The 22374-nt window shown below is 40.3% G+C and overlaps 3 protein-coding genes across 5 annotated transcripts in view; 1 reads left to right on the top strand and 2 right to left on the bottom strand.

Annotated features, from left to right (window-relative positions):
* The window catches only part of abcc2 (ATP binding cassette subfamily C member 2), a 30456-nt gene extending 25677 nt beyond the window's left edge, over positions 1–4779 (bottom strand). Inside the window, exons 1-2 of the mRNA XM_074675407.1 lie at positions 4186–4779; positions 207–383 (exon numbers count right to left, since the gene is read on the bottom strand). Of these exons, the coding sequence (XP_074531508.1) occupies positions 207–383; positions 4186–4236 (228 nt within the window). The 5' untranslated portion in view covers positions 4237–4779. The remainder of the gene's footprint in view (positions 1–206; positions 384–4185) is intronic.
* A 5181-nt stretch (positions 4780–9960) lies between these two features.
* On the bottom strand, positions 9961–16571 carry cutc (cutC copper transporter homolog (E. coli)). 3 transcript variants are annotated; one of them, XM_074676327.1, is made up of 9 exons: positions 16446–16571; positions 15506–15584; positions 13736–13795; positions 13437–13646; positions 11302–11337; positions 10971–11104; positions 10822–10849; positions 10632–10737; positions 9961–10520 (listed from the first exon to the last, which is right to left on the bottom strand). In XM_074676327.1, exons 1-9 carry the CDS (start codon positions 16554–16556, stop codon positions 10409–10411), a joined length of 876 nt encoding a protein of 291 aa, XP_074532428.1. In that variant the 5' UTR covers positions 16557–16571; the 3' UTR covers positions 9961–10408. The 3 variants fall into 3 exon arrangements, with proteins under 3 accessions (XP_074532428.1, XP_074532429.1, XP_074532430.1); XM_074676328.1 differs by lacking the exon at positions 16446–16571 and adding an exon at positions 15689–15830; XM_074676329.1 differs by lacking the exon at positions 16446–16571 and adding an exon at positions 15709–15807.
* Positions 16038–22046, top strand: cox15 (cytochrome c oxidase assembly homolog 15 (yeast)). Its single transcript, XM_074676326.1, has 9 exons — positions 16038–16263; positions 18449–18636; positions 18721–18843; positions 18989–19175; positions 19269–19436; positions 19526–19607; positions 20443–20597; positions 20735–20848; positions 20932–22046. The coding sequence occupies exons 1-9, from the start codon at positions 16189–16191 to the stop codon at positions 21061–21063; spliced, it is 1224 nt and encodes a 407-aa protein (XP_074532427.1). The 5' UTR covers positions 16038–16188; the 3' UTR covers positions 21064–22046.
* Positions 22047–22374: the final 328 nt, after the last annotated feature.

Raw genomic sequence — 22374 nt, 5'->3', positions numbered from 1 at the left:
GCAGCCTTTGCCCTCACTAACGAGGTCGTCAGTCCTTTTTCTGAGCTGTTCTTCATCTCTGGGGTGTGACGTATCACTGCCCTCTCTGTGAGGCTCACCTGTTTGCAGAGGTAGAGCTTGGACATGTGTCTCACCTGTTTGCAGAGGCAGAGCTTGGACATGTGTCTCACCTGTTTGCAGAGGTAGAGCTTGGACATGTGTCTCACCTGTTTGCAGAGGTAGAGCTTGGACATGTGTTTCCTGCTCCATTTCGAGCTCCTGCACAGAGACACCAGGTGCCATGGAGCACAGAGCCAGAGGAAGCCCAGGGGGATCCAGACCAGCACGGTCTGCTCCACACAGACGGGCAGGTCGGGGTCCTCGCTTTGCAGATATGAATTATTCTGCACAGAGAAACACAGAGAAACACACAGAAACACACAGAAACACAGAGAAACACACAGAGATGTTATCACACAGGCTCAGAGATAAGCTCACAAACACTCCCACACCTCCACCTGAAGAGCTGAGAGGACACACCACGTCTCTGTGGGCAGAAACTCAATAACAGAGACTTAATGAAACCATCTGAGCACAGGCAGCTGTGTGTACAGCAGCTGAAGCCTGAGGCCTGGGCTGACAGAGCTCACAGAGATGAAGGACTGGACCTGAGGACTTTTCCTGAAGATGATAATCTGCTTTCCAGATTATCCAGTTATCTTTAAATAACATGAAATAACAAGTTTTTCTGCTTTGACTCAAGCTCAGAGGGTCAGCGTGAAGTCTGCACGTGCTCAGTAGTTCAGTGGACTCTGAGCCAAACGTTGACAACAGTTCACTCTGTGATGATGAAGAAAAACCCAGTGCCTCAGATGTTTCTGACTACACCGCAAAAATAATATCTTATCAAGTGTTTTTCTCTCATTATTAGTAAAAAAAATCTTTGTAGACTCAATCTGAGCCACAGTCACCTGAGCAGAGCAGAAAAATGTCTGATTTCAAGGTATTTAAAGACAAAATGAGCTCTGTAATTCTGTAACAGGTAAAAAAAATAAAAATCAGCCAATGGAAAAAGAGAAATTAGCTTGAAACTCAAATAATGTCTTAATATAAATAACTTTTCTCTTTTCTCATTTTGTCTTTAAATAACTTTAAATCAGACATTTTCCTGGACTGCTCAGGTGAACGTGGCTCAGATTAATAATAATAATAATAATAATAATAATAATAATAATAATGATAATAATAATAATAATAATGATAATAATAATAATAATAATTATAATAATTATAATAATTATAATAATAACAATAATAATAATAATAATAATAATAATAATAATAATAATAATAAAATTTATTTATAAAAGTGCTTTTCAGGAAACTCACAGACGCTTTACAATGGATAAAAACAGCGTATAAAAAAACACACAATAATACAACGTAAATAAAAAGAAGCAGAGCAGAAAATAAAGTGAATTTAAAAGACAATCAAACATTAAAAGCTTTTTTTAAAAGGTGGGTTTAGGTAAGTGTTTTGACGGTGGGTAAAGCGTTTCAGAGAGTGGAGGCGGCGACAGAAAAAGCTTGATTAACTAAGAGCTAATTAACTTTTAATTAAGTTAAAAAAAAGACATTTTCTACTGAAAATGAGACAAAAACACTTGATGAGATTTCAGTTGTTTGCAGTGTAGCAGGAAACATGATTTAGAACTCCTGTGAGAAACTCTCAGTGGCGCCCCCTCTGGTCAATGATCTATTTGCTGGTATTGTACATGTTAAACTCATTTTTCTTCACAAAAATAAAATCCCATCCTGCTCTATGTTAACACAGGATATACGCTAAAATCCTGAGGTTAAATACATGACCTATTTAAGACTTTTTTTCAAAAAGTTTTACGACCTTATCGCGACTTTAAGCTGTTGTCAGTAACCGATCTGTGACATCTGTAGTTTGCATTTTAACATAAGTTAGCTAAGCTGAGAAGGAATAAAGCTTAAAAGAATAAATAAAACTAAAGTCAGATTAATTCACATTCCCATTACCACAAAGAGTAACAGTTATTCAAGGATAACTTGCAGAAAAAAAAACAAGAATTTATTTCATCAATGTCAAAATTTAGGAGATGTGCTTCAGATTGTGTTATTTGTTGTCTATCAGTGTTACATACAGACGGCTACTAAACTACGGTACAAACTGAGTTTGTCACATTAACCTACAGATGTGTTGGGCTGCTAGCGCTACGTTTAGCCCACGCCTCACAAAATGACAACTTTGCTTGTTGTAACATCTCAAACAACAGCGCTACGTAACTACGTATTTTCTCAGGAGGCTCGAGAAACTCTGATGATCTAGAGAGAAATATTTAGAGATGCTGAAGCTTTTTCCAGATCCGAGCAGAACGATCGTCCAATCACCAGGTGAGGTTATTTTTGAAGGTTCAGACCCTGAAACCATTTTCCAACCTGATGGACTGTTTCTGTGGAGGATATATGGAGCTGTGTGTCTGAGGTGACAGGTTAGTTTGTGTCAGTCACAAGGAGGAAAATAAATATTCATGGATACGTTTGGAGTCAAAGCTTGAATACCGATACATTTTAATACCTCATAAGATCACGATTAAGACTTTCTAAGACTTTTTATTAAGGGCCTTAATTTCCCCACAATTGATTTATCAGCTTTTAACACTTGTTAAGACCCTGCAGACACCCTGTAACAGCTGACTGTATCAGTCATAAAGCATCAGGTAGTCGATGCTCTCGCTGGCTGAGGAGAGACTGATAATCCTGTATCATGTGAAAACTCCTCTGGAGCTGTAAAGACGACGATCACCAGGTGTTTGAGAAGCTAAACGTGACAGAGCAGATTAAATGTTTGTTTCTTTCAACACAAAAAGACTTTTTTCTTCTTCTTTTCTGAGATATTTCATCAGAAGTAAAAGCAAAAGTAGAGAAAAGGGAATAAAGGCTTTACTGTCCCATGGATGCTAACGTAGCTGTAAGCATGTGATGAGGTTAATGGACATGTTGAGTCATGTCTTACCTAAGAATCACATGATCACTTATAGCACACTGTGCACAGAGGTGAGGGGATGAGGTTATCAGTTAGAGCATGTTAACAACCCACATTTCTGTTTTTACATCTGTGTTACTATAAAGACTCCACAGATACAGTCATGGTGTGTTTTAATGTTTATAAGAACAAACAGTCTGAACATGACGCACAGGGATAACACGCCCCACAACACTTCATGGTTTAATGTTTTTATTCAGCTGTGATCAGTCATGTTCTCAAAGTCTCAACTTAATGAGGGATTATTCACAGTTTGACAAACATATAAACTCTAAAACCAGAGTATACGCTAATATCCTGAGGTTGTTTTCAATACTTTTTTAAGACTTTTTAAAAAACTTCCAAAAAGTTTAAAGACTTTATCGCGACTTTGAGTTTTTGTAGTTTGCATTTTTACAGACATTAAGTAGGCTGAGAAGGAATAAAGCTTGAAAGAATTTAATTTATAGCTGGTGTATATACCCCTCAAAATCTTTACTGTTGTATCTTATTGTAACTAGAGTCTTTATGTATTTATTTTATTTCTTTTTTTTTTTTAATTTATATTTTTCTACCGACTCCATCGATTTCTGCTGTTAACGCAACAATTTCCCAGTTTGGGATCGATAAAGTAATTCTATTCTATTCTATTTTACTCTATTCTATTCTATTCTATACTATTCTATTCTATTCTATTCTATTCTATTCTATTCTATTCTATTCTACTCTATTTTAAAACTTTATTGGCCAAATGTTAAACATCCCAGTCAAGGGACAGTCGCAAGAAGGAAATAAATATTCATGGATATTTTTGGAGTCAAAGCTTGAATACCTACAAAATTAATACCTCATAAAACCACAATTAAAACTTTTTAAGACTTTTTAAGGACCTTAATTTCCCCAAACTGATTCATCAACTTTTAATACTTTCTAAGACCCCATGAACACCCTGAAAACCTGAATTCATACGACCACAGAAAGAGGAGATTGTTATGAGGCAGAGGTTTGAGCTTTAAACATATCTACTCTTCATGTTTGACCAACGCTGAGCTGAGTGCTGAGGTATTTCTGTGTTTCCCTGACAGGTAAGATCAACAGGAGGCCGAGGAGCAGCTGACCCCCCCCCCTGCCCGTCTACATGTGTCTGAACTCACCCAGAAGGTGGACCCGCAGTACTCCTCCAGGGGGTGAGGTTTGGCACTCATGGTCCAGTCCGGTGGCTTCAGTCGCCCCTCTGAGGACCAGAAAACAAGACTCCTCTTTCTTCTTCTTCTTCTTCTTCTTCTTCTCCTGTGAACAGAGCTAACTCACTCTCCCCTGTCCACTCTCCCCTGTCCACTCTCCCCTGTCCACTCTCCCCTGTCCACTCTCGCTCCAGAGACAATCACAGGATGTGACTCTCAGGGACTTTGAGCCATCAAAACTTACGACCTCCTTTGTGCAAAGAAAGCCGTTAATGAGTGAAAGAGGAGCGTACTCAGTGCCCAGAGTTTAGGTTAATGCTTCACAGAGGATCTGATTGGATCCAGATCCTGTCCTCCAGCAGTCCTCGGGTCTCTGTGTCCCTGCAGCCGTCCAGATGAGCAACTGAGAAATCCAGCGTCTGCAGTCAAAGTCATGGAGAAGCCCAGCCTCCAGCAGCCCACAGACATTCCCAACGCTCACATGTGTCTAAAGTTCGAGCTTTCAAACAGATGCCCCCATCAGAGAGAGATAAAACAGGGGGCAGCATGACTTGCTGTTTTCCCTCCTGTAGGGGGACGGCCCAGCAGAAAGGGGAATGTGTCAGGGAGGGAGGGGGTGGGTGTGCTCATTAGACTCTTTCCTGTTTGCTTTCCTCTTCTGCTCTGCGTGCAGCCGCTCAGACTCACACTGCATTACATCAGGCTCAGCCCGTCGAGCAGGCGCAGGCAGCTGGAAACGAGCTGCAGCTCAGAGATGTTACACACTCTGCAGAAACCATCAGGAGAAACTGGCCGGGGTTTGTGTGGACAGGGAACAAAGCTACACCCCCTCCCCTCCCTGTGTGTTTCCTATTGTTTACAGGAGCCAAAGCTTCAGTGTTTACATGAAAGTGGAGCCAAAGGGTCTGGAAACAGACTCAGGATACAGATTGAAGAAAGGATAAAACACTTCAATGACAGAGCAGACGCAGAGATTTGGTGCAAAGGGGAAAAGTTTTCTTTAAATTAAGATTAAACTTATTTTGTTTTACCAACAGACCCCTGAAGCTGAGCACAAACTTTAGGAAACAGGAGACTGTGTGGGGCAGATCAGCCTGAACGTAATCTCCTGAATCAGTTTTCAGGTTGACCATGTGTGGCTGTCGTCCTGCTTCGTCCAGGTGAGCTCCTCAGCCACCTGTGAACAGGACTCTCCTCAGAGCAAAGAGCAAACTCTCATAAACTCTGCCCATGTTGCATAAGAGCTGTGGTATTACTCAGCATGGCAGCGTTGGATAAGTGCAGTAAACTAATAAGTGAGGCGGTGTAAACATGGCGTGCTGGAGTAAACACGGCGTGCTGGTGTAAACACGGCGTGCTGTTATTAGAGTTAAATAACGTTTGATAACTCCTGATGAGTCTGCTCTGACTGCGCTGGTTAATCATTACACCTCTGATAACAGGCTGGTTGTAATGTGTCTGACTGTGAGCACAGACCCAAGGCCGGCTCTGACACGTGACCATGATGATGATGATGATGATGATGACGGAGGCGTACATAGTTAGGCGAGCCCTGGAGAGCTTTGATTTCACAGCTGTAAAGCTGCGTAAAGGTGACTCCACGTGATGATAATGAGCCTTGGCACCGATCAGCTGAGTCAGTGTGTTTGTTACATAATGATGATGATGATGATGATGAAGAGTAATCGCTAAAACAGAAAGTTAAATGAATATATCAGGAGTTAACTTCCTCTTTAAAAAGTAAAATCAAGCCACAGAAACCAAGCTCTCTATCCTTTACACATTCACACCTGTAGGGTCAGGTAAGGCTGCCAGCAGTGGACAGGTCCCACAGCCTGTCACAGGGCTCACACACAGACTGACAACCACACACACACACACACACCTACACACCTGTCGGAGGGGGGATGTGGAGTATCGGGCACACGCCCCACCCCTGACTCCTTCACCATCTGGAGATTCAAACCCTGACCCATCCTCACCACCCACTGCTCCACCGTGCCGTCCTCGTGCAGCAGTGGTTTGAAGTGTTGCTGAGTTATTGAACCTGATAAGAGTTTAATCAACATGTAATCATTTGGTATCTCACCTACAGGCTGCATAAGTTCATGTACAGCACAACAACCACCCAGAGTGAAGCCAAGACCGTGAGAGCGCCCCCTGCTGACTGGCTGCAGTATAAGCCCACTTCCTGTTTAATGTTAAATAATAAATAAAAGCTCATCAAACATTTTCTCTTATCTTCTTAACCTTAACGCTGTTTTTTATTTTCCTCATTTATTTTTTTTAGGCTTCTGTTATTTATAAACGAGATTTTAAAGGTTCTGCAGTTTAATCTGGATCATTGATGTCTTCATGAAATGGTAGTAACATGTTTTGGTCCAAAAAGCCAATAAATCAAGCACAGCAGCATTGTTTCCAGGCTCTCATAGCCCCTCTGTTCAGAACGCTCTGATTTAGTGGGCGTGGCCTTCATATGTAAATGAGCCACCGCTGATACCGCCCCGCTCTTCCACGTCACTGAGAGCGGCGCCACGAGCTCCGAGTGCACAATGTTTAGAAAACAGAGAAGCTCCTTTACCGTAACATTACAGGCTAAAACAACAGGCTAACTGCAGCTAAAGTTAGCATCCTGAAGCTAACACAGAGACAGGGGGGACACTGAGGAAAAGCTCTTCCATCTGCTCCACAGCACACAGCATTTAAAATACTCACATTTCCAGGGTCCCAGGTTTGTTGGAGGATGGTTGGTAATGCGCCTGGATTCAGGACCAGTCTATTGGCTAGCCCTCTGTTGGACTGTCCAAAGTTGGAAAAGCAGTCGGCCGTGAAGTGACTAGCACACACATGCTCAGTTTTACTGAGTGTAGCTGGAACATTTCCTGATAAATGAACTCTAGACACTTAGTCTGTCTTCTTCTGAGATGGGAAGCTTGAGCATGGAGCTATGTGGCTGTTTACAGCCAAAAACAGAGCAGTGATGGCTCTTGAACTTTGGCATATCTGCTCTGGTGGACCAATCAGGTCAGACTTGCTCCTGATTGGTCAAAAAAGGGAATCGCTGACGTCAGCAAATCCCCAAATTCCAAACAGCTGGTTTTAGGTCAGGATTTTACATTAACAAGCTCTACTAAGAACAGGTTTGGTCATTAAATATCACATTTTGTGGGCTGGGAGGAAAGACAAAGACCCACACATTTCACTGAAAGACTCAATAAAGTCATTTTTTCATAATATAGGAGCTTTGATATTTTCATCCATCTTTATTGGTTCAGATCAAACATTTTGTAGCTTTAAAATGTTTTTTTACTTCTATCATCATTTCTTGATGCTTTAATCTCGTTATTTTAAAAGCTTTGTGTTTGCTTTAAGCCGTACCTCTACTGTCTGTTTTTAAGCCTTTTAATACTTATTTCCTTCTAATTTTATCTATTTTTACTGTTTCTGCCTTTTTTTGGTTTCAGTTCCTGTTGCTTCTGTCATTTTCAGGGTTTCATGAATTTGAGTGAAAATGTCTGAGTGTTTTCCTGCTGTTTGAGATGGTTTGTTGGGTTCTTGTGTTTTTTTAAGCTTTTTTTGCGCAGTGTGCGTTTTTTTTTTGTTTTGTTTTGTTTTCTTTTTATGTCATGTTGAGTTTCCTGTTCTCTGAGATCTTTGCTGCTTGGGGTTTTGCTTTGTTCTTGTTTTGATAATTTATAATTTCCCTGTATGTCAGGCACCTTGTAAACCCTTGTTTTTTAAATGAATAAATGTTAATTTGGCAGCTTCCTGTCACAGCTGTGTATCCTCATCATGTGTTCCTGACAGCGTTAGAGCAGCAGGGTTTCTATCTTTACTGTGGGAAGATCAGGACCTGGACTCTTCAGTCCCTGACCCCACTTAGTCCTCTGTGGGTTCCTTTTTTTGGCCCAAATCAGAGAAAATCCCCCAAACATCAGGCCAACACCTGCAGCCTGAGGTTCCTGCCTTTAGACTGTTTGACTCCACCTTAGGAGGACGTCACGGGACCAGTTCACTGAGCTTCCTGTCTTTCTGAGTTTAGGGGCCTCGGCTCCAGAAACGGTTCAGAAAAGGAGAAAAGATCCATAACACTCAGAGCTCAGAGCGAGTAACTCTGACCTGAGGCTGATACAACTCTTCATGAAGTCCTCTGAAAACAGGAAAACAGAGCAGACCGGCCTCTCTACGGAGGAGAGGAGACGAAAAGATTTAATGAGAAATAAAAACACAGATCCAGGTTTGGATTCATCAGCAGCTCTGCCAGAAGAAAGAGACGTCAGCACTGAGACGATCAGCTGAGCGCCGGGAAGGAACGCTGAGTCTTCATCAGCGAGGAAGAGGAGGAAGAGCAACAAACACCAACAGAAGAGTCATTAAACTCCTCATGGCCGTAAATCTTAGCTTCAAATCAACACGAGACTCCACTCAGCTTAGATGAGACCCACCAGAGGATCTCTGTGGTTCACTGGTTAAATAAAGGTCTAAGATGGTTTTCAGGTGAGACAGCTAAAGTCGAGCTACAAACACTCAGTCTTCATGCTGTGGATTAAGTCTCATGTTCAATTCATTTTTGTAGACTTTTTACAATTTAGAGATCAATATTCCAAATTTTTTTTATGATTTTGCAAATTTTTGGATTTCACTTTTTTTTCCCAATATCTGCATTTTTTTCCAAATTTTTCTAAAAAATTTTTTGCAAATTTTTGAAATTTCAGAAGTTTTGAAATTCTTTTTTGTAGACTTTTTACAAATTTAAGAGATCAATATTCCAGTTTTTTTTTTTAATGATTTTGCAAATTTTTGAATTTCACTTTTTTTCCAATACCTGCATTTTTTTCCATTTTTTTCTTAATGATTTAAAATGGAGCAAATTTGTTAAAAGACAGTTTTTTTTAAATATTTTTTTGCAAATTTATGAAATTTCATAACAGTTTTGAAATTTCCTTTTTTTTTCAATTTCAGCCATTTTTTCTTTTTCTTCTGTATCTAATGTTTTTAAAAAATAGCAATTTTACTGAAATATCTTAAATTTTGCAAATTTATGAACTATGATATTACTTAGTTTACTACTTTTTTAATATTTGCAAATATATTGAAAATTCAAAAAATGGACATACCATTTACTATTTTATAAACATAAAATCTTCTTGTTTTGATAATTATTCACTAGATATGTCTCAAATTTATGTACCTATTTGTCTTGACTGAGAAGATAAAGTTGATTTTGTGGCTCCTGATTGACTTTAATCCAGGTGAGCTGAGGATAAATGGCTCCTATGAAGGTAAAAGTTGCAGACCCCTGCACTCGAGCTTTTCTTGAGGAGTTTAAACTCAGTTAGAGGAGGTCAGCGTGTGGTATCTGTTATCAGAGCCACACAGGTTGATAATCTCAATTAATTAATTCAGACCTCGCTCCAATCTGAGATAAAACTCTGACCTCACCGTTTCACCCCATTTCTGTTCATTTTAAAAATCTAAAACCTGCGCTCTAACAGCTGAACATGTCGTTTTAATTCATCCTTTGTTTTCTTTCCGTTCAGCTTCATTTTAAAGTTTATCCCCCCTGAGCTTCCTGACAGCGTCTCCCTCTGCTCTGAGCTGGTTTAACATGACGCTGAGTTACACACCTGGATCATCTCACCTCACGAGCCCTGGATGGACCATTAGAGGATCAGCCTGATTAACGTCAGCGGGTACAAAGAAGAACATCATTAACGGCTAAATGAATGACGCGTGGCCGTGCATACGTGTGCTGTGTTTATTCAGTGACACAAATGAGACAGTTTTTAATGCAGAGACATTAGGAGCAAATAAAGAGCAGGGATTAATTTGTTTTCATCATGACTCATGATTTAAATCATATCGTTTCTGTCCTGTGTTAAAAAAAAGGTGATATCAGAGCTGAGCGTGATCCTCTGCTGTAACCATGGAGGGTTCGTTCACACTCCACATGGAAACAGCAAAGACACAGTTTGCAGCTGAGATCAGTCCTCGTCTCAGGGTTTCAGGTCAACACAAGCTGAATTTTTCAAAAGACTTTTTCTGCCGTCAGAAAATATAAATTACCCTCCACTTCACCACAGACGGTTCAACCAGAGATAAAAAACAGACCCTGAAATGTCCTCCTCACTTTCAGAGTAATCAGTCACAATCACCTGAGGTATCTGCAGTCCTCCTGACTCTGCCGCCACCTTCACAGTGTGTTTTTGGCGATAGCGTTCAGGGCCCGCACTTTGCACACGTCTGCCACCTTCAGGCCGTACTCGGGCGCAGAGAAAGAGGCGCCCATCGTCACAGAGGTGTTTCTGCAGGTGGAGACAGACAGCACAGGTGAAGGGGAGCTTCCTCTGAGGGTTTCTGAGCTCAGGAGGAGGAGGAAGGAGGTGAGGAGGAGGTGAGGAGGAGGTGAGTCCTACCTGAACTTCATGGCGGAGTCTTTGCTGGAGCGTGCAGAGCAGTGAAACTCCTCAGCTCCCGTCCCCTCCAGGATCCTCTGCAGATTCCTCTCTGTGATGCCTCCTCCTGGGACGAATACACAGGTCGGTTCAACACACACACACACACACACACACATGAAGGGCACACAGAGTCAAACCCAGCACCAACCTGGCATGACGGCGATCCTCCCTTTGGCCTGGAAACAGAAGGTGAGATCAGGTGAGATCAGGTGAGGATTGTTGGACTGAGCTCTGCTTTCACAGAGGAGAGCAGCGTATTCTCCCAGGCAAACAGGAGCAGATCAGTAACTCACATACTTGATCTATGAGCCGCTTGATGACAGGAAGTCCCTCCAAAGCAGAGACGTCGCAGCCGCTTGTTAGCACGCGCTGGAAGCCTAATGAAACCAGAGTCTCAAGAGCAACAGCGGGGTCATGAACCATGTCGAACGCTGCGGCAGGATGAATTCTGCTTTAATGACACGCTGAGACGCAATTAAAGACATGAAGAATCCTCATGTCCCTTTCAGCTGTCTCCTAATGAAGCAGCTCTGAAAGCAAAGCACTCCAGCCTCCCTCAGACATGAGATCCTCTGTGGATCAGTCTGAGTGTGTGTGTGCGTGTGTGTGTGAAGGAGGAGGACTTTACCTCGATGGAAGGTGACAGGCAGAGGCCGAGCAGCAGCTGGGACAGAAGAAGAGGTTTGAAAAATGAGAAGAAGGATACGAAACAAACAAGACATGTTTTAAAAGCAAAGTTTCACAGAAAGAGCAGAGATAATGTTTTTTTTTCTTCGTCTGCTCGCTCCATAAGCTCTGTTTGTCTCCTGATGCTGACTGCACAGGCTGCTGGCTCAGTGTTTCACTCTCTTCATGTCTTTATTTAGAGAAGATTACAGTTGGTTCAAGCTAAACCCTGAGCCGTGACCAAAGCTGAGCAGACATCTGTAATCAGAGTCCAACCTGAAAACATTTCATATCTTTATATTGTTTTAAAACCTCTCCTCAAGGTGTTTGACTTAAAGAAATCTCTGATGACTTCATTTAGTTTCTGTTATTATTAGGGCTGTCGTTTTAACGCGTTAATTATATTAATTTATTACGTCGCAAATTAACGTGTTATCAAAATTAACGCAGATTAATCTGGATCCCAAACCCGCGGGGCGTTCAAAGACGCACCTATTTGTAAATGCCTGTCATAAACAAACCATCTGTCTTATTCAAAAGCAGTAAAAAGTGGTGCTCTCGTCAGATTCTCAAATTTCCGACGGTCCCTGAATGTATCACACGTGACGTCACCAACATGCTTTAAACCGGGGGGAAGCGAGAGTGATTTTTGTGAGACTGCCGTCCACATCCTGGTTATTCACACGTGTTTCTGAAAATCTGCAGAAAATCAACCCTTTGCTCAATTCTGTAAAAAACAGATAATTCTACACTTTTTACTGCTTTAAATGAGCCCTGAATGATCGATATTTGTCCTGTATTTAAATCTAAATAATTCTTTGAAAATTTCCTTCCATCTTCCTGGTGTCATGTTTCAGCTTGGGGCTGCTCTGCACCAATCAGCAACAGTTTGTGTGTTCAGAGCATGTTAAACTGAGAATACTTCACTTTTCTTTGATCCAAGACTTGAATAAAGTGTGTCCCACATTATTTTGAATTTTTTTTATGTCTTTTAATGTTATTTTAATGTCCTAGAATTCAAAATCTCTATTTTGGGACCTTAAGCAGATATGAGATTAAAATGTGATTAATTACATTAATTACAAATCCTGTAATTAATTAGATTAATTTTTTTAATCGCCTGACAGCACTAGTTATTATCCATCTTTACATCCTGCCCTGTATTCAGTCTTTTCTGCCTCTTTTAATATTCATTTATTGCTGATAGAAACGGTGAAACCTCAGAAGAGTTACAGGAGAAACTGAATGATCCTGATCACTTTTATTGTCACAGAGACACACAGGCTACTCCCATATGAGTAAACCTGATAAGATCACATGCACGGCCTCTGACCAGGTTTTTATCAAAGTGAGGAGTTTTCCTGTGACTGCAGTTTTATGGAGACCTTCACTTTGTGCTCAGTGCACAACAGACAGACTTCTTCAGTCGGGTTAAAGTCTCATCAATCATTTATAGCTTTATAAGCTCTGTAAACACAGTCGTCATAAATCTAAGAAAAGATGTTTCACCTCATTAAACATGTGTTTCTTTGTAATGAGATCGTTTGATTTGAGGAAGTATTAACATACTGTAAGCGAAATTTAACTTCCCATCTTTTCAGAGACATGCAATAGTTTCAGCTTCTCCTTTCAGAGGGAGACAGAGGGAAATGTGAGCTGGAAGCACAAAGTCACGTTTGTGGTTTTCACTCCAGGCTCGATGATGTGTGCTGTTATTTCTGTTGAAGTCTCATTCCTTTTATCTGATATCAGAAATATTTTTAATACAAATGTTTTGTACTTTAATGACAGGAAGGCAACTGAAGTAATAATTACATCAAAGCCTATTTTTGGTGTTCCAGTGCAGTAATGTTCCCAAATAAAGGTCCTGAGACTGGAGCACCTTAATGCAGCCCATCTGCTGTGAAAAGGCTTTAATGGAGACAGGAAACTGAAATCCAAGGAAGAGGGTTTTGATTTGGGAAATGTTTTAAGAAGAACGTGGTGTCTCAGACGGAGCAGCTCGTCTCCTCAGAGCGTGCTGTTTCTCTTTGTTATATTCTGTAAAATTAAAGGCTTAATGTGTTTTTCCTCGTTTAGTGTCTTGTAAAAAATTACCCAGAAACTCCATACAGAGCTCCTTCTCCACCCGTCCATCCTCTGTAAGGGCTCCAAGGACAAGTCCATCAGCCCCGTGACTCTTCATCAGCTCTATGTCCTTCCTCATCACTTCCACTTCCAGGTCAGAGTACAGGAAGTCCCCACCTCGAGGCCGGATCATCACGTAGACCGGGATTTTGACAGACTGCTTCACGACCTGCAGCAGACCTGAGGGGGAAAACATCGTCTGTCAATTTATGAGTTGGACTGAGAAGATACTTTTTTTTATCTATATGAAATAACAGGACTGTGCAGACCTAAGCTGGGAGTGAGTCCTCCCTCCAGGAGACTTGAACACAGCTCCAGTCGACCTGCACCTGTGAGGGAACACAAATACTCAAAAAATAGCTCAATTGTTGGTTTCCTTTAAGAAATGAGACATGCTGAATTACGCTGTGTGGAAACACTCTGATTATATCCTGATTATATCGTTTGGACACATCCCTGATTCAGTTTAAGGAACAACACAACATCAGGAATTTAAGGAATGACAGAAGGAAAGACTTCCTTTGTCAACTCTAGCAAAAAAAAAAAACAAGAATAAAATAAAATACGATAAAATAAATAAATAAAATTAAATAAGTAAATTCATTAAAATTGAAATATTAATAATAATTATAGTAATAATAATAATAATAATATTTTACTACCATTTTATTATATTATATTATTAAATAATAATAATAATAATAATAATAATAATAATAATAATAATAGAATAGAAAATACTTTATTTATCCCCGAGGGGAAATTCAGGAGTCACAGCAGCAATCAAGAAACAAAAGTAAGAAAGTGTATAGAAAGTGCAAAAGGTCCACAAGAAAATAGATGCTGACAGCCCGTCCACCACTCTCCAGTATAATAACAATAATAATATGATGATAGTAATAATAATAATAATAATAATAATGATAATAATAATAACGTATTATTATTATTATAAAGTGATTCTATAATAATGGGTACAGTTCAAGTCCATGGGGTAAAGTTATCAATTTTTCAAAATATTAATTTCAAGCAATGAGCAGTTTTACAGTGGGTCATTTGGCTGATATTTCACTTTCATTTAATACACAAAGTAAAAAGGTTTCAAAAAATTCACATCAAGTGTTGTAATAAGGAGTTTTTGTGCTGATTTCTCAAATGCTAAGTTTGCTTTTCAAAATTAACCCCAGAATGCATGTTTGTGTTTATTATTTTCTGATGATGTGGATGCCTGCCCACGCCCACCCCACACCCACATCAGACCAAGGCTAGGCAAGGTACCTGGGCTTTGGGAAACAGCCAAGGTCTGCCGTTAGCACAAGGGACAAAACATGGAGGAAATGTCGACTGTGTTAGCGTCACCAAACGTAGAGTTGTGCAGACAGGTTTCTCTCTTCTTGTCCTGTCAGCTGGGTAACTGGGATTTTTGAGCCATAATTCTTTTACATTTTGTCTAAACCGGGGATCTCAAACTCGTGCCATGGAGGGCCAAGAGGCTGCAGGTTTTCTTTCCAACCCAAAGCTCCACCAACTGATTTCACTAATTATTAGTCCCTGCTCTCTGCTTGAAGGTGAAATAATCAGTGAAATCGACTGGTGGAGTTTTGGGTTGGAAAGAAAACCTGCAGCCTCTTGGCCATGGCACGAATTTGACATCCCTGCTCTAAACTGTGATATAAATGATGAGGGACATTTCTAGGGAGTCTGACAAAGAAATGTTGAATAACTCTAAATTCAGTAAAATATGGATTTGTGTTGGAAAAAACAGTCAGAACTTTTGTCCATAACACAGTTGATAAAATAATGCACTTTTTTCAACACTTAAATATTTAAGGATTAGTTAGAGCTTAAGCTTGCCAACGAATTAATTTAGTACCTCCTACTTTACAAACAAATAGGTTTTGAAACCGAAACAGCACTGATTGTTTTCACTTCTTTGTAAACCTGAAGTGTTTCCTAATTACAGATTCACTCAGTAATGATGTGATGGGGGGTTTAGGCGGGAAAACAAAGCAGGACACTGTGTGTGAGTGGTTACAAACCTCCCCGCTCAGCATTGATCGCTGACTCCACGGAGTCCACACACACCTCCATTAAAAACGCCTCTGCCATGCTGACAGCCTGCTCAGTGACACAGGAACACAGACAGGGACAAAAATACTCATTGTGAGTTTTTTAATAAACTTGGACTCATGTCTTTAGAAACCAACCTGACTAACATCTACCTGTCAGATCCACGTCTCACCGAGTCATCGGCCCCTGCTGAGCGAAATGTAATCAATACATGTTTATGGCACTGACAGGTTTCTGCTCCGACAGCCTGATACTAGAGTGGATTTCGGTTTCCTGGTTAGTTAAATTTCCAGAACGGGGGTTCGTTGTACGGGCGGTGCAACTACTCCGAATCATGACCGCCCGTGCGGGATACGCCAAAATTAGAAAAGTACTCCAACCGCCTAGAGATTGTGTATCTTTTATCAAAAAGGTCTAGAAATTGTTTGGGTTTTTTTTTTAGTTATTTTGTAATTTGTTACGTTTATTTAACCATGAAATAATAAAAAGGGAGAAAAGGTCTAATCACGCGCTGTTTTGTGACGTCACAGGTCAAAGTTGAACATCCAGACAACATGGTTTTGTAACATCCTGTAGGAGCTTTACCTAACTTTTTTTTGTAACAACATCCCCGCAGGATCAGCTCAGCTCATACCGACATAACGACACAACGATGCTGCTCTCCACAGCCCGGACAGCGATCCTCTGCAGCTGCAGACACGCTAGCAAAGGATTTCAACACAGCAATGTGAGTATGGAGCTAACGTTAGCCGCTAGCATTAGCAGGCTAGCTTTAGAATGAAAAAGGTCAGACAGCAGCAGGAGCAGGATTATCAAACCAAACAGTAACTCTCTGTACACTCCCCTTCACTGTGCTGTGGGGATGTTTAGTTTTATATTAATTCATTAAAATAATCTACGTTAACTTACGTTGTCTGGTTGAACTCGACTTGAGTCACGATGTGTTGCCTTGGATAACTGAACAGCTAAATTAACCTCACTTGACCCGGATTTATGAAAGATAGGCCGGGTAGATATCATTTCATAACGACCCAGAAATATTCAGTGCGATTACCCCTTCCCCTAAACATATGTAACACATCAGTCCGTTTTTAGTCCTTCAACCCAGTTTGTTTAACTCGTTATCAAGATGATTCACATCATGTGAGTGGACAGCAACATTTGAGCTTTACATTAAGCCCGCTGACAGCTTAATAACAGGCCCATAGGTGATGCTCTCCTTATGATAAGTCAGCTGGTGTCTCTGCGCTGTTCAGATGACCTCTGATGTTGGGGTTTAGAAAGCAGGATGCAGAGAAACAGACTTATTTTATTAATTTATTTGTTATTTCACCCTTATTCAACCATAAAGTTCCATTGAGACTCAAAAACATTAACTAGGGAGAGCTGGCCAAGGTAGCAGCCACTCACATCAGGGTATGATCAGGGGCGTATTTAGTGGTTTGGGGGCCCAAGGCAGACCCAGTCAGTGGGGCCCTCCATGTCCTTGTAACTCCTCTTCCTCAGAGCTAGACTGGCCTTCCCTGGGTCCACTGTCTCTTTCCCAGAATCAAGGCATGAGACAGTGCTAATCTTGTTCATGCTAACTTAACACAACTAAATGCATTTCCTCAAGTTCTGTGCTTTAGTTTGATTTAGAAAAAAGTGAATCCATCATTTAGTCCACTTTGTCCTGGATTTGAAATCTTTTATGGTCCATTGAAGCTTATTTGTCCCACAGTGGGGAATTTACAGAGTAACAGGAACAAACAAGAAAGGATGAAGTGAAAAACATTACAATAGGTAAATATTGAAAAAATAATTTAGTAAAGAAAAAATATGTAAATATCAAGCTCAACATCAAACTGGAAAAAAATCTACTGAAAGAGGTGATATTTACAGTTAGCATACTTTTTGGTCCTATTATTTTAATGTGAATGTATTTTTATTTGACCCCCTGTCCAGTGAGTTATGTTTCCAAAAAAGAGATTTATACAGTAATGTTTATCACCAACTCCAAAAGTTTGATTTAGAGAAAATGATCCTGTTTCCTGGGCTAGATAAAGTCCTTAAAATCCTGAAAGTCTGATATGTTTATCTCAGATCTCAGAGCAACATTGGTTTTATTTCACACTTGGTTGAAAATAAGAAAAAAATGGTAAAAAGTGTTTTTACCACTTTCTTCCTGAATCAAATGTTCAGATGTGTTGTAACATGGAATAGCCCATTGAATAAGAAGGGAGGGGGAGGAGCCAAAACCATCATTACAGATTAAGCCTTTGATGGATTTTGAAGCATGTGAAGTAAGATTTAGAAAAAAGAAATGCTTTCAGTTGAAGAGAACTTCATCAATCAGTTTTTAAGAGAGGCTTTGGGGGCCCCCCAACTGCCTGTGTTTGCCTAATTGTAGCTACGCCCCAGAGTATGAAGCAACAAATACGACGTAAAAAAAAAAAAACAGGAACAACTTAACTTAAAACATAGTGGACCCCTTAAGAAAAAAAAAACTGCACATGCCTGCCTTAAATTTGTTCATTAGGATGGGTGTTAAACCTACGACCTCTGTGTAGATTATTCCAAACCCTTGGACATAACAGGGCGATGCTGTTTTACGTGATTCACTCTGAAACCTGTGGTACATTATAAAGTAACGCTTCAGAGGGGCATAGCTGACCACTAACAGCTGACACAGAGAAGGTCACAAAGATAGATGTTAGACTTTACTGTCAGGCAACAATAATGTGGTGAAACATGTTTATCATCCTGCTGTCACAAGGACAGAAAAACAGTTTGAATACTGAAGTCAAGTCAGATTTTTTTGTGCTGTACTCTTTGGATTTTCATTGCATGATATTGAAATGTCAGCTTTAAGAATACATGTGTAAAAACCCTTTGTTAAATATCATTGTAAGCCTGTTGTCTTTGTTGTTCAGAGAAACCCACAGCTACGTCAATGGCTTGTGAAGAGAAGTCAAAGCACCATCACAGCCGAGGTGGGGGCCTCCTCCGCTCCAGGTGCAGCTACCGTCCCCAACGCCGCCACAAACCGCGTGCTAGGTCGCTGGTTGCTGGGCTGCAGCGGGCTGGTGGTGGGGGCCGTCGTGTTGGGAGGTGTCACGAGGTAAAAGAGGGATGTGTGTGTTTGATCTTCATCTTTGTGCTGAAGTGTTGCTAACGTGCTGTAAATGTGGGCTGTTCCCGTCAGGCTGACAGAATCTGGACTCTCCATGGTCGACTGGCATCTGGTCAGAGAGATGAAGCCGCCGCAGTCCCAGGCCGAGTGGGAAGCCGAGTTTTCAAAGTACCAACAGTTTCCTGAATTCAAAATGTGAGCTGACATCTCTTCCACTCACTTTAAACTGACACTTACTGAATTTAAGTCTGATAAAGATTTTGTTTTTGCTCTGACTGTGTTTCACTGAAGTCGCAGAGCTAGTCTTTGATTTGAAGATGAATTATTTCTCTGTCCTCAGATTGAATCATGACATGACGCTGCCAGAGTTTAAGTTCATCTTCTACATGGAGTGGGGTCACCGGATGTGGGGGAGGCTGGTCGGACTGGCCTACATCCTCCCCACCGTTTACTTCTGGAGGAAAGGATACTTCACCCGCTCCATGAAGGGGAAGGTGCTGGGGCTGTGTGGGTTCGTCTTCTTCCAGGTGGGTGAAGCTGTAGTGACAGAAGCTAACGCTAAGCTAACTCTTTGTTTTTATGTTGAGGTCATGTGAAAGACTGTTTCGTTCTGTCTTCAGGGTCTCTTGGGGTGGTACATGGTGAAAAGTGGTCTGGAGGAGAAGCCTGAGTCTTATGACATCCCTCGTGTCAGTCAGTACCGCCTGAGCGCTCACCTGGGTTCGGCCTTGCTGCTGTACTGTGCCAGCCTGTGGACAGGTCTGACTCTGCTGCTGCCTGTGCATAAGGTACAGAAGGAGTCCCTCTCTGACAGGAAGGTCAGTTTGTGTTAGCAGGTGGAGTAACGTGTTGGCTCTGTGTGGCACCTCTCTGACAGATGGCAGAAACCAGAAGAGTCCTGCAGCTGAGGAGGTTTGCTAAAGGCACCGGGGGTCTCGTCTTCCTCACCGCTCTCTCAGGTACTTTTTGTGTGTTTAAACCTGTTTCTGGATGCTTTCAGTTTCAGTAAGACAGGGGTCTGCAACCTTTACTTTCCAAAGAGCCGTTTTACCTCAGCTTACCTGGATGAAAGTCATTCAGGAGCCTCTGGTGAATAATTATCTAAACGAGAAGTTTTTGTGTGTGTTTTGTGATTTCTCAGTGTTTTATTTTTAATACATTTGCAAATTTAACTTATGAAGTTTCAACAAGTTGAAAATAAAATAAATAAATAAATAAAAAAAATGGCAAAATAAAATAGGAATTTAAAATGTGCATAATTTTGATATTTCAAAACATTTGCTGAAAGGTTATAATTTTGCAAAAAAAATTAAATAATGCAACTTAAAATTTTGAAAAAATTTCAAAAAATTGCGAAAAAAGGGGGATTTATATAAAAAAATTCAAAAAATTGCTTAATCTTAAAAAATATGGATTTTTTTTCTTAATTTGCAAAAATGTCAAAAAATTAAGATAAATAAAATAAATAAATAAATAAAAAAATTGCAAAAAAATTGCAAAAAATTAAAAGCTTTATTATAATAGGTGATGTATTTTTAGTAAAAAATGTTTTATGATTTTACTTAGTGTCTGTGTACTTATCATTAATACCCTCTGAAGAAAAGTTTAAAAACCCTTTATTTTATGATATTTTTTAAGGAGTTACTGCAGTGGAGTCAAAGAGCCGCAGGTTGCAGACCCCTGCTGTGACACATATGTAGATAGTCATGAAGTCTATCAAACACTTTTCAAACACCTAGTTTTGAATGTAAGCTGTAAGCGTGCTCTCTGTGACCCTGTAACGCCGTCACTCAGGAGCGTTTGTTGCTGGTTTGGATGCTGGCCTGGTCTACAACTCCTTCCCCAAGATGGGGGAGCGCTGGATCCCTGATGACCTGCTGGCCTTTTCTCCAGCCCTTAAAAACTTCTTTGAAAACCCCACAACCGTGCAGTTCGACCACAGAATCCTGGTACGTTATCAACAAACGTGCAGAAATCAGAGTTTGTGTTTTCATTTTAATAAAACGTCATTTACATCTTCCACTCGTCCCAGTCAGTGAATCCAGAGGTTATTCGTTGTCTCTTTCATGTTTTTATGTCCTCCCAGGCGATGTCGTCCTTGGCTGCCATCACAGGCCTGTATCTGTTCTCCAGGAGGATGAAGCTTCCCCGGAGAGCTAAAATCGCCATCAGCCTCCTCACAGCGATGGCGTACGGGCAGGTAGGCTGTCAGTGACACCAGAATCATGAAACCACCGCCGCTCTTACCTGTGAGCGTCTCTACAGTCTGTTTTCTCTCCTCAGGTCGCCCTCGGTATCAGCACCTTGCTGCTCTACGTCCCCACGCCGCTGGCGGCCACTCACCAGTCCGGCTCGGTCGCTCTCCTCTCATTGGCCATCTGGGTTTTAGCAGAGCTGCGCAAGATGCCCAAATAAACTCCTGCTGTCATGGACCAATCCAACCCCTGCTAGCCATGCTGTACAGCCTGAGAGTGAGACTTTCAGAGACTAATTCCACCACAAGGTGGCGCTACAACTGAGAAATGTTTTGATCCTGAACTCGGCTTTGATGCACCTGCTGAGGCTGAAGTGAAATCATCACCTTTATCAGAGGAAGGATGCTTTTTGAGCGTTGACTGAGGTAACTCCAACACATCAGGGCTGCTCTCCAGCTGACTGATCCACTCATGGATGGATGTTGTGAACAAAGAGACGAGAAAGCGTGAGGTGTTTATTTTTTTGTTGTGCAAATGAACATGAAGAAAAGCAGAACAAGATGTGTGCAGCAGAAGGATTCAATTAAAGTTTTTTCTGCAGGAATGTGCTAAGCTAACTGATTCACAGTGCTTTGTTTATGCAGTTTTAACCTGGTGTTACTTAATATTCACCATTTCACACACTGCCTGTAAGTTAATCAAACACGGCTGCTGGGGTTGATGTATATCTGTGTATATTTAAATTATGAAACATTGCTCTAGTTTGATAAATTATGAGGTAAATGTGTTGATGTATGGCAGGGGTCTGCAACCTTTACTCTCACAGGAGCCGCTCTGCCTCAGCTCACCTGGATTAAAACTGTTCCACAGCCACAAAATCAACTTTATCTTCACAACCAGGACATAAGAGTGGAGAAATTTGAGAAACTTCTATAAGATGCTGAATAGTTCAAAAATTGCAGATTAAAAAAAATTTTTGGAAAACATTCAAAGATTCTGACAAAAAAGCCAAAATTTTGTAATTTTGCAAAAGATTAAGAAATTTTCAAAATTTGCAACATTTTCAAGAAATGTCAAAAATATCAACTATTTGAGCTTGTTAAAAAAAATAGAAATTAAAAAAATTGCCAAAATTTTGAACATTTGCAAAAGATTGAAAAAATTGTAGTTTTAGAAATTTCCAAAATTTTCAAAAAATAAACAATTTAGTCTTTTGAAAAGATTGTAATTAAAAAAATTGCCAAAATTTTTGTGAACTTGCAAAAGTTTAAATATTTCAAAATTTTCCACAATTCTAAATTTAAAAAAAAAATCAACCATTTGAACTTTTTAAAAACTGAAAATGAGAAAAAAAAACACCAAAATTTGTTAATTTGCAAAAATCCAAAAATTGTAATTTCCAAAATTTTCAAAATTGTTTAAAAAATTGAACTTTTAAAAAAAATAGAAATTAAAAATTTGCAAATTTCTCAAAATTTTCAAAATTTGGATAATTATTTTTTTTCCTTACTTGAAAAATGTCAAAAATCTG

The sequence above is a fragment of the Halichoeres trimaculatus genome, unplaced genomic scaffold (genome assembly GCF_033239565.1).
Source record: "Halichoeres trimaculatus isolate MK-OKI-2021-1 unplaced genomic scaffold, fHalTri1.1 fHalTri1_scaffold_8, whole genome shotgun sequence".
NCBI classification, from domain to species: domain Eukaryota; kingdom Metazoa; phylum Chordata; class Actinopteri; order Labriformes; family Labridae; genus Halichoeres; species Halichoeres trimaculatus.
Note: the sequence above shows the minus strand (reverse complement) of the source record. Positions and strands in the feature narration are given on the sequence as shown.